This window comes from Atractosteus spatula, chromosome 2, assembly GCF_055471065.1.
Source record: "Atractosteus spatula isolate fAtrSpa1 chromosome 2, fAtrSpa1.hap1, whole genome shotgun sequence".
NCBI lineage: Eukaryota > Metazoa > Chordata > Actinopteri > Semionotiformes > Lepisosteidae > Atractosteus > Atractosteus spatula.
In genome coordinates, this window is record NC_142707.1 from 18184050 (window position 1) to 18196644 (window position 12595).

The 12595-nt window shown below is 38.6% G+C and overlaps 1 protein-coding gene across 7 annotated transcripts in view; it reads left to right on the forward strand.

Annotated features, from left to right (window-relative positions):
- Positions 1-12595, forward strand: part of LOC148839388 (homeobox-containing protein 1-like) — a 42956-nt gene that overhangs the window by 23689 nt on the left and 6672 nt on the right. For 2 of the 7 annotated variants that reach the window (XM_088909290.1, XM_088909294.1), the window contains exons 2-8: positions 3051-3545; positions 4976-5061; positions 5968-6078; positions 7460-7613; positions 9058-9140; positions 10875-10970; positions 11417-11511. In XM_088909290.1, the coding sequence (XP_088765416.1) occupies positions 3052-3545; positions 4976-5061; positions 5968-6078; positions 7460-7613; positions 9058-9140; positions 10875-10970; positions 11417-11511 (1119 nt within the window). In that variant the 5' untranslated portion in view covers position 3051. The remainder of the gene's footprint in view (positions 1-3050; positions 3546-4975; positions 5062-5967; positions 6079-7459; positions 7614-9057; positions 9141-10874; positions 10971-11416; positions 11512-12595) is intronic. The other 5 variants (XM_088909292.1, XM_088909295.1, XM_088909293.1 and 2 more) reach the window with 3 other exon arrangements.

Consider the following 12595-nt stretch of genomic DNA (forward strand, 5'->3'; position numbering starts at 1 on the left):
GTGATCTCAGCCTCATGTTGAACAATGACCTCTGCAGCTACCCAGGTGCCTTTAGGCTCACAGTGATGTCAGAGGGGATCACTCTTCGGAGTGTGTAAAGGAGCCTGTATGCTCTGTGAGCCAAAACGTAACATGCTTGAATGTGCTGTTCAAGATTATGTAGGTACGTAGTAAACATACTTGGTGATCCTGAATTAAAGCAAGTGAAATTTATTCTAATGTCCTGGTTATAAATAAACACGCTTCAGAAAGTTTTCATCTAAAACTTTAAGGATTTCTTCTAGTGAGTTCCTAGTATGAATACGAATCATGTTCCCAAGATAAATAAATGAATTCCAGCTGAGTTCATATGATTTAAAATACCACTGAGAGATTAGTGTTCTATTGATATGAGGTTCTAAGTCTATGGGGTGCCTTGTGGGATGATGTTTCATGTACAGAGAGTTCATAACTTTGCCTAATGATATTACAATAGATAAGCCTGTAACTCCTGCTTCTGATTACCTCTTTTTACTTTTGCCGTTGTGTTACATGCTTTTATTTTTAACTAATTTGAGTTTTGTAAATGTGCATTTCTTAAAATTATTTTCCTTTTGTGAACTCACCGGGATCTTGAATGTTGTATTATATTGGATATATTACAACAGCTTAGACACTAATGTAATTATTTAAATGTACATAATAAAATTAGTTATTTAACGGACAAGGAATATAACTTTCATTGAGTTTGGGGAAAAACATCATTGTAAAAAGCCACTGTTATTGAAATAAAATTTAGAGTTTGGTTTTAACTGATTAAAAAATGATTTCATGTTGAAATAAATGACTGCTTTGTTTTTTTTATTTTGTGTTTTCTTTTATTGATGCATCTAACTTTTCTGATGCCACAAAACTTCTATAAAAATATCAACCGTGAAGAATCTTTAAGAAGGAATATGATTCTTATTGAATATTTCAAGAAACAATGCTGCACTGATTTTGTACTTATGGGTAATAATCTGATAACACACGATGAATTTCATCTGCTGGGTTATAAAAAAAAGATTTTGTTCTTTTGGGTGATTTTATAAAGGGTTACATATGACCTTCCCATTAGCAAAAGTCAAAATACCTTCATTAACCTTGTATAAAACAATACACCCTTCGTCATTCTACATATTTTAGTTTCAGGAAGTTTGCTTAATTTTATTTTGCTTAATTTTATTTTATTAATTTTATTTCCATCATTTGTACAGTACTGTATCTGTTTTAGTGGACCTTTTCTGTTTTAAAAGATCAGTTTGATCTGCGTTGCCCTATTAAAATCTTATAGCAAGCTAGTTTCATTATTATTTGCTGCTATTTTAATTTTCAGTTCGTTCTGCATTTTTCATTTTCTTCCCCTGATTAATAGAAACAGCAAAAAGGCAGCATTTTTAGTTGTTGCTGGAGATAGAAGAGAAATCAATTGTAAACATGCCAGGCTGTAGCCCACATCAATTTTCTGTCACCATTACAGACACGACAGACTTTGCTAGAAACCTAAGTGCCTGGACAGGTGCTCCTAAATTCCAGTGTGATGTATTCTTAAGTGACAACTGCAGAGGAAGAAAAAACACTTCAGTGTTTGGCCTGATGTCTGCCAGGGGCCATTGTTTAAGACGAAGGCTGCTCGGAGTTTGATCTATTCTCAGTGTTTGCTGTCTGTGACTCATCTCTGTAATCTGCAAAAAAAATCTAGGTTGGCTGCCAGAGAAATATTTCTCGGTAGTTTTCCCTCAAGTGTTCCCCTCTAAAAATCCTTTACAAATTGAAAGCTTAATCCCTTTTTATATCTGTGCAGATCCAGTCACACCAAGAGCTAGCGACTGCTCCATCTGCAGTGACAAAGAAAAGATGGCCTTTCTCAGTGCAGACCATCTCCTCAATTGATAACCCCTGAGCACTCTGCAGGATGCCCTTAAACAGACAAAATCTATCCACTAGGTGGCACCTGAAGGACCCATTTCTCATTTCTCTCATTAAATTTATTGGTGCTCAATAAATGTTACTATTTTTGCTGGCAAATGTTAATGGACCAAAATTGGAAGGCAACCGATATATGTATTTGTAGCCCTGTGCAAAAAATATTAGGGCTTCGCTAAGAACTGTGTGTAATGCTTACAGCTTTGTTTTCCTTGTCCTGTTTGCACTTATTTTTCACTTTTGAAGTCACATAATTGCTGAAATGAGAACATTGTTTTTTTTGTTTCGTATTTCTTCATTTATGTTGAGGGTAATCAAGTAATCAAGCTCATGAATTGAGGAGATATGTGGCCAGCATCATATTATATATAAAAATAAAAACTTTGTCAATTTGTATCACCATGTGAAGAGGATTTCAGAACACAGGCAGTGTGTTAGAAGTGCTATTTCTTTACCATGCCATGAAAAATTAGGGCAGGTGTGTTGGGTAACCAAGTCAAAGAAAAGGAGAAAAAGGAAGTTTTCAGCAGCCTCACAATGTGAATTATGGGCAAAAATACAGAAAGACATCTGTAGCAATACACAGGCTGGTTTTGAGAAACAGTTATTGTAACTGTTACAGTTACCTTATGCATATATAAAGTTCCATAGATAAAGATTTATCACAGCATATCACATTGAGGTCTAATTTCTCTGATTCGTGTGAGTCATAGCATCAGTTCCTGTTTAGCTATAATGCCATATTCCACTTCACAAAGTAATTAAAGAAACATTTCTTCCTGTTTTTTCCACATCTTCTTCGGAGTGAACAAGAGTTTCCCTTGATAGTACTATACCCCATCAACTGTACTCCACCCTTGCTGTATCTTGCAGAACTAGATTAATGTGTGTGCTCTGTTTGAACCTTTTTCATTCTCTTAGATGCTTGGGAAGGTAATGACTGCACAGATGTAATAGCCTTGATTCTTGCAGTAGTCTGATGATCGTCTTGTTTTGAATTTATAAGCATTTCCAGTTTACTAGAGGAGGTGGGGCTCACTTCCTCTTTCTGCGTTATGATAATAGTAAACACAGTGATAGCACCTTCCCCTTTATGTCTCTCTCAGAATGTCACACTACACTGATGAGCCACGGTTCACTATTGAGCAGATTGACCTGCTGCAACGTTTGCGGCGGACGGGCATGACCAAGCATGAGATCCTACATGCCCTGGACACCCTGGACCGGTTAGACCGAGAGCACGGGGACAAGTTTGGGCGCCGGCCAGCCTACGGTGGGGGAGGTGGGAGCGGTACCACAACCACCACCACCACCTCGACCAACAATAGTAACAACGTGGCAGCCTCTTCGTCCACCACCACCATTGCCACCCAGACCCAGTACCGAGGGCTTTCTCCCTCCCCCAGCAACAGCTACGACACATCGCCACCTCCCAGCGCCGCCACAGCCAACCAGAATGGCCGGGAGAGCATGTCCGCCACTCCCAATGGCAAGTTGTCGCCCAGCCGCTACACTGTGAACAGCGTAGGGGCGAGGTCATACAGCTTCGAGGCTACCGAAGAGGATCTGGACATCGATGACAAAGTGGAGGAACTCATGAGGTAAATGACATCAACAGCAGCAGGGAGGTCGGGTGTGGTTAGGCTTACATTACCAGTCTGTTCTTGGTCCAAGAGGTTTCAGGAACAGCGTTTTCCCCTCTTACAAAGACTTTAATGCAACATTATTAGGCAAAATCATAATAAGAGCAGTGTGTAGGGCTGGCAGTTAGCTCTATTAAGTAAGGTCCTATGCTTGAACCTAGCGAATGTAATAAAAGTACAATTCAAAGGCCGGTTTTATCCAGGGATGGAAAAATGGGTGTTAGACAGCATTATTACCTTCCAGTGTGATCTCATCAGATCTCAGAAGCCGGAACTGGTCAGTACTGGAATGGGACACTTCTAAAAAAAACAAGATTGTTGCCATAAATAGTGTGAGATGGTCAGTTTGAATAGTTGTTGGAATAATTCTCACTTCTCTATCTGAATCTGCTTTGTAATGCAGCAGCTGATGCCTAGTACCATCATATGAATTATACCCTCTGAGATTATATAAGACATCGCTGTATAATGTATAATATTTTAATACTTCATAAATAATCTAGTATTCTATGCAATAGATGTTGCGTTGTCATTTACACTAGGCTTCACTGTAATCATGTCCTATTATGATTAAACTTATTTTGATTGAAATTTATTACAAAAGTATTTTCTCAATTTACATAAACTATATTTACATATTCAAAGACAGATATGTTTGTGGTTGCATATCTCAGGATCTAATAAATCTGAATCCTTTATGTTGCATTCTGTCAGTATACTAGCTTGAGCATAATGGTTTACAGTCTCTTTAAACCTTCGACCTAAAACAAAACAAAATGTTTAGCCCAGGGTCGCTTAGTGTCAGATGTCAGTTACCCATCACACCATTGTACCAGAAATCTACTGCAGTGAGGTAAATAGAAACCCACAAACAGCTACCAAAACAATATAGTCAGTTTATAAGTTCCCTGGAGAGCAGCTATACAGCCTTCTGCCTGAAGTGGTTTTTGAAAAAAAAAATAGATGTCTTCCTTTATTTTCTTGAAATAATCTTGTGCTTTTATTTGAAACATAGGAAGGGATTTTAACAACCCATGGGAGATTTGTTAGAGAAATTTGACAGCTGCATCCTGTCCACGATAGTGGCCCGAGGGAAATTTTGTGTGTGAGGGCCAAAGGGGTGGAGGGATAAGGTAGATTGGCAGGATTAGAATTCCACAGTTAAGGGCTCCCTTGAAATTTAAGTGGATTTTCTAAAAAGGCATGCGACAGAGATAGACATTTTTAACTACAGAAACACAAAATGTGTTGTCAGTACAATAGGACGTAAACATCTCATTTTCCCCGAAAGAAAGCACCCCCTGTCTAATTCTCCTGCTTAATGTGTTCCTTTTGAAGGCTTTTGACCCAGCCATTGTGCATCTGTTCATCTTGTCTTTTTCATGCAGAAGGGACAGCAGTATCATCAAAGAGGAGATCAAGGCCTTCCTGGCCAACAGGCGGATCTCCCAGGCCGTAGTTGCCCAGGTTACAGGTAAGTCTTGCTGTGATCCATTTGAGATGTCCTAGGGAACATCTTCCTTCACTACAAATAATGGCTTCCCGGCATTTGTTTGTGCCCCACTCAGAACGAAGGTCGAGTCAGACCTTTTCCAAAATTTATAGTTAACTAAACTCGTTCCTCTGAGGGCATATTATGTAATAGTTGGATGGTCCTTTCAGTTTTTTAATGTTACCTTTTGTTTGTAGTTCACTAAACAAGTGAACAATATTTTGTTCTGTCACGATTTCAAGAAAGAAAGAAAGAAAGTCTTTAGATGAGGGTTCACCACTCCTGGTTGTGGAGTGTGGTAAAAACCTTCTCTACCCCAGGAGAGCATGCCAGCAGCTTTTGGGACTGAAAGGGGCCAGTGTTCGTAAAATACATTTCACACAAAAATTAATTTCTTCTTCAAGTGGTGTTTTGTAGCTGCCTGACAATTTGCCAAGTCACAAGAACATGGTTGCACAGGCTGCCATTCTCTGTAGTGGTTTTGAACTATTGAGTTATCCATCTTAACCCTGAGGGTTGGTTTTAGGCTGATGGCCTGTGAGGTCCACCACTAAAAGAGTGGTTTTAAAGAGCTCATAAAACAGCTGTTGCAGTTGGGTAACTTCTAGCTTGAAGGACATGTATTGTTAAGCTGAAGGATCATTACACAAATCTGCAAAATTGTTTTCTGTGTACATGGATTTCTGAACATTTTAAAAGCCCCTTGTAATGTTTTTGTTGTACATTTTTGGAATTTTAAACTGAAAAATGCAAAATCCGAGTTGTTAAAACTGCAGTGTTGCATGGTAGTTTGAAATGGATGTAGCTGTGTCTTTTATTGCTGCTTGCAGATTGTGTGTGGGGGAATGTGCTGTTGAATCATATGGTCTGCTGTGTTTGAACTGGCAGGCATCAGTCAGAGTCGGATCTCCCACTGGCTGCTGCAGCAGGGCTCTGACCTCAGTGAACAGAAGAAAAGAGCCTTCTATCGATGGTATCAGCTGGAGAAAACCACCCCAGGTGATGCTCACTATACCTCTGCCATGTAGGCCCTGTTCAGGATTTGCTGCAGCTTTAGGGCTTTTAATGTCTGTAGATTGAGTTACAGTTCTTGACTAAGTTACAGCTGAACACGAGAAAAACACAAATAAGATAAGACATTGTATCCCTCCCAAGAATGAAAGCCCCCAATCCTAAGCAAAAATTATTTAAATTCCTACTTTTAATGACACATATAATGCCTAACAATAAATATTGTAGAACTTTTGAATTGATATAAATATAGTTGTTTTGAACATGGAATTTGGACATATACCCAATCATGCTTACTTAAGCCTTCTTTGATGGACACCCTTTACTTGTTCCTTTGCAGCCTATGCATGCTGATACAGCTACCAACTTGAACTACTTCAGCTTATGTAATATTAAAATGAACCCACTTTTAGATGTTGGGATATTATTCAGTTATCTTTTTCTTTACCAGTAATACAATTTTTAACTTGTGTGTGAATAGTATTGTTAGAGCCCAACATTTCAATATGTATCATGAAGTTATGCTAATTGCATTTCTTAATAAACCAATGTGAAGAAACACCTGCTGTACAGACAAGAGTACTTTTACTTTTGCTTTAGACTGCTTGTGATAAAACCACTCTACATTTAAGCCAAGTTTTCTTCTTCTCTGTTGCAAAAAAGCTCTGATTAAGAAACTAATTAAAACGTTATACAAAAACTGCTTTAAAGCCAGTAGCCGTATCACCCTGTGACTGGCTACCCACTGAAGCTAAGCAGGTGTGAGCCTGGCCCGGACCTGGATGGAGACCTCCTGGGAAAAACATGCTGTTGGAAGAGGTGTTAGTAGGGCCAGCAGGGGGAGCTCACCCTGCGTCCTGTGTGGGTCCTAATGCCCCAGTATAGTGATGGGGACACTATACTGTAAAAAGGCACCATCCTTCAGATGAGATGTAAAACCGAGGTTCTGACTCTCTGTGCTCATTAAAAATCCCAGGGCGTTTCTCAGAAAGTGTATGGGGTGTCACCCCGGCATTCTGGCCAAATCTCCCATTGGCCTTTACCAGTCATGGCCTCCTAATAATCACCATCTATGAATTGGCTTCATTACTCTGTACTCCTCTCCACTGATAGCTGGTGTGGGGTGAGCGTTCTTGTGCTCTCTGGCTGCCATCACATCATCCAGGTGGGGCTGCACATTGGTGGTGGTGGAGGGGAGTCCCCATTACCTGTAAAGCGCTTTGAGTGGAGTGTCCAGAAAAACACTATATAAATGTAAGCAATTATTATTAGTTATTATTAAAGACTGGTGATTTCTCTTCAGAGTCTTCCCAGGCTCTTGAAGGCATGTGGTTAAATGTGTGGCTGATTGACATTTCTTACTGGCCAGGTGCCACCTTGAACATGCGCCCAGCCCCTCTAGCAATGGAGGACTCAGAGTGGAGGCAGACGCCACCCCCCGTCAGCTCCACGCCGGGCAGCTTCCGTCTGCGACGCGGCAGCCGCTTCACCTGGAGGAAAGAGTGCCTGGCAGTGATGGAGAGGTGAGTTGCTGAGACCTGGTGGAAGGCAACGCTGTACTGTTCTTACGGTAACGAACAACAGCACCTGATGACTTGCATGTAGACAGCCAAAGCAAAGAAAAGGTCTCCCAGATACTTGCCCTTTCTGTGTTTTATGTTTTATTCTCCCTTTTACCTGTTTTTTTCTATATTGTTTTCTCTTTTCAGCCATTAAATACATTTTATTTCTTGCTGCGTGTCCTGTTGTAACTCCTGTGCCATCATCGTTATAATTCCTTCCTTACATTGTTACAATTCATGCTTAATTCCTCACACAAAGAATTAGATAGAGCACATGGGTGAGCAATCATTTTTTAAATTCATTTTCAGGATCGCAGGTGAAACCTCTTTTTAAGACTTTAACTCTATATATTCATTTTGTGAAAGTGCTTTAGGAAATTTAGATCAACGGGACCATAAAAGGTTTATTTTTGTCAAAAATGTTGTCAGAAATTATAGTGACAGCTGTTATTGGTCACTTGTAAAATTTTTCTTGAAAGAAAAACTGTCCAAGGGTTACTTTTGCTGAAAAATAAAGATTAAATGCTAAGTAGAAATATAAATAGTCATGACAATGAAGCAGTGAAGCATCCTACAGACCACATAATCAAGTATGACAGATTATGCATTTCAGAGTACAGAAATTCAGAATTTCATGTTTACCAGAAGTACACAATGACAGCATTTCATGTGATTAGAAAATGAATAGGATTAATTCTTCCTTATAATAGGGACTTTGCTTGACTTCTATCCAGAGCATGCACCATTTCATTGATAATCAGTTAACATTCTTAAAAATAGACTAAATGAAATGTCTTTTTCAGAGCATTTTCAATAACTGGCTCTGAAAACAGTGAAGGTTAGGGTAAATGATTGATGGTTAAGATAAAGGCAGGGAACCTAATCTTTCAGTTATTTTAGAATATTTGGGAAAAAAATGGAAAATGTTCCTGCCACTACCTATGTTTTTCCACATATTGTATAGTGTATGAGTCCCAAAGACCATGAATGTTATCTGATTATTATGCTTACACAAATATCTTTAAAATATATTCATGGTTGAAGTTGTTTCAAGGATCTCTCTCCTTGTTTCCCCATTTCCACCTGTGGTATTCCTCTTGATCTGCCTCTCTCGACCTGTGTCCCTTTTACGATTATTTTAATGTGTTTGTTTTAGTAGGTTGGCATGCAGTTCATGCTCAGCAACCAGTTCATTTGATCAACTGTATTTGCTGAAATACAAAATGAAAAACTTCTTTACTTGTTCCTTGAAGTCCTTGAAGCATTAACATCAACAGATTTCTCCGATTGACTTCTCTGTCACCGTGGAAGAGGAGGAACGATATTTCGTTCCACTGTATATATGTATATGGCTGGAATGGCAAATAAACGTGAATTTTATGACTTTATGTCTCTCTGTTCCTAGCTATTTCAATGAAAATCAGTACCCAGATGAGGCAAAGCGTGAAGAGATTGCCAATGCTTGCAACGCTGTCATTCAGAAACCAGGTAAGGCTGTTAGAAGATAAGTAAGACCTTTGAATATTTGCAGAATGGAGTGGGAAGCTGAAGTGGGGGAGTTACTGTATTGTGCCGTTATTGAAACTGAAGCAAAGTGATTAAAGCAGCACTGTGCCACATGGTGAAATTTTGATATACCTGTAGCACTTACATAATTATCATGTCAAAGTCAGCCCTCCGACATGTCAGTCATTGCCTGATACACAATGTATATGCTGCCTGATGCTACTGTGCTCTATTTCTTGATTGTATTTGCCACATCGATATTGTTTCTATAGTAGTAAGCACTCGGTTAAGCAGGCTTTGCTTTAACAGACTTTACAAATGGACAACATCTGCTAAAGGGAAATTTTGTCTGTAAAATATTTATTTTTAGCTAATTTTCTTCAGTGTATTTGTGACACATGACATAAAGAGCTTGTATATTTATGATAAAAAAGGCACAGCAACAATTTTCCTTGACTGTGATAATTGAAATTGTTAAACAAAATAAGTCAAAAGATCCAGAAAGCATATATATAAAATAGTATATAGATAGTAATTCTCATATAATAGTATGCTTTGAAGCAGAAAAAATGTCATTAATTATTTAACAGACAATTGGCAATAAAAGACACCCCTTAACCCCTATTAGTTTGTTAAACCAAGGGTTTACTGTATTAAGGAACTCATTCTAACATGAGATTTTAAAAAAAAATCTACATGGATCTGTAAGAAAACTTAACCACATCTTAAGAAACTCATTCCATTAATAAACTGATGCATATCTCGGGGATCTGTAGTGTTAGGTAAGGAGAGAATGTACATAAAAGAAAAAATCATAGATTAAGTGTCTGGTTTCCTCTTATATCCCATATTGTTTGCCTTTTGAAATTCTTTAATATCTTGCTGAGAAGAGTAACTAGTTCCTGAGATGGAAACCGGAGTGGAACATCTGCTCATTTGTTTTCTATTGCTCTTCCTGTATGTATTGACTCAATAGGGTCGCCTAGGGCTTTTACTTGCTAGTTCTATAAATAGGCAGCTTTGGTGTGAAAGAAAGAAGTTGGCAGACAGGAATCATATTAGGCCTGCAGCACAAATTATTGGCTCATAGTTTATACTGAGGGTGGTGTGTAGTGGATAGTTGTCCAGCACATTTGGTTTTTATATTGTGACTTTCAATGAAAGGCCTCACTGACAGCTGTAGCAAAAAAATTAAATAAAACAAAAAAACATCCTACCAAGAGTGTCCTTTATTCTCCTGGTAGCATACCAGTTAGAACCCATGAATGTGTTCCAATGAATATGGTCTCAGTAAAATACAGATATTTATTTTTTGCAGCATGCATAAATGCGGAAATGAAAAACAAAATGTAATGCTAAAAATAACCATTCCTAATTATACTAAATTCAATAGTGTAAACTCTTTTATTCTCAAGTTATCTTAAAATCTGTTATCTGAAGGTTCTGGGTTTAAGTGGGTTCAAGTTCAAGGACAAGGTACTTTACTCAGATCGTTTCTGTAAAATATCCAGCTACACAAATGGTCATAAATGTTAGGTGCTATAGAATTAATCAGGATATTCTCACCACTGAGGTCAGTGTAACCCTTTGTTCAACTCCTTGTTTTCAGCTGCTTCTAGTCAGCTCATAGTCCACTATTCTCCTTATCTGTACTATCTCTATGTTTTTCCTGTCTGGCATTGTCACAGTCTCACTTTCTTCTTTCTCTGTCCTTAGGGAAGAAGCTGTCAGACCTAGAGAGAGTCACATCACTGAAGGTCTATAACTGGTTCGCAAACCGGCGGAAGGAAATCAAAAGAAGAGCTAATATTGGTAATGTGTCAGACAGGGAACTTGTTGACAATGCTAAGAATCACACGGATAGCTCCAGCTGTGCCATGGAGCCTCAAGCCAGTAGATAGATTCCTCCATTGGAAAGACATGTCAATTATCCTTCTGTGTTCTTCCAATCATGTCACCTTCATGCTCATAAAAAGCCATCAACATTTTTGGACACAAACAGAAAATATGTCATTAAACTCATTTTATGCCTAGGAGCCCATTAGTTAAGAGGAATTCTTGCCATATTTAAGAGGGAAATATATCACAGTCTTAAATTCATTCACTTGCTTTGTGTCAGCATATACGTCTGATATGTATCTATCAAAATTAACAGTGTTGTTGGTCCAACTCTTCCCAGAGTCCTGTAGTCAGTTTGTAGCATAGACTAGTGCCTGAAATTCCTCAGATATGTTATGGTAAGGTCTGTTTTTTCGAAGAAGCAGCAATCCTGGAGAGCCATGGCATAGATGTGCAGAGCCCTGGAGGACACTCCAACAGCGATGACATCGATGGCAATGACTACTCTGAGCAGGTGGGGGGCAACCTACCATTTTAACATTCTGCTTTTTCGTTTTAATAGGCTCTATCAAGTTCCATCACCAAAGCCTAAGAAATATTCTCCCAGAATTAAGTGACAGTACCCAACAACCTCATTTATAGCACTTGTGAGTAGTTAAATTGAGGATAAAGGAGTGTAAACAGGAAAAAAGGGCTCCACAACCGAAACATTGTGTTTTTCTTTACCTTTCAGTATGGAATGAACCTTTGCCCATTCATCTTGAATAAGTGTTGATTACTGGATGTCTTCTGGTTTTCTTGCTTTTATATGCAGTAGCTGTAATCAATTATAATCTGTTTTCACAAACTTTTGTATAGAAAAGAAAATAACTTGCAAACAATCCAATCAGGCAACTTATTAGTTATATGAAGGCTAATTAAACTGAGCTAGAATAAGAACCAGCAGGTGTTTCAAGGGCCTCCAGGACACCCTGGGTGAGATTGAGAGGGTCTGAACTAGACGTGTGCCAGGACATTCAGACTCACACCGCTACTCTTTTGAACAGTGCCACAGGACCAGAAGTAGTCAGGACATCAGATCTCATCCAAGCAAAAACACCTCCTTCATCACGTAGTGCTCTTTCACCGTTCAGAGCTCACAGTTTAAAGTTTGTGGATTCAAGGCAACAGTGCCACCATTTGAACCACCAGCTCCCCTTGCAGCAGCAACTCGATTCCCTTGAACAGTCGAGACCCAGCCTTGTTAGCTTCAGCGTTCTGGTAAAAGTATGTCTTAAAATGGTTCTACACCACTTAGAGAGATTTGAAATAGTTGAAGTTGGTTAAATAGTGAAAAAGAAAGATTACATTAGGAATGTAAATACTGTTAAATAAAAACAAAATCAGTCAAAGTGATTTCATTTCTTCTGGTTAACTGTGGTTAACCATCACACTTAGCATTCTTTAAATAAAAAGAATCTTTTCATAATCAACCTGACACCATTGCCATCAAGAAGTTACAGGCACACAAATTATAGAGGCCAGTGGTAGTGCAAAATGAGCATGTTGTGGTGGATATTTACTTTTAAAACAAAACACCAAACTTTAAAAAAAAATCT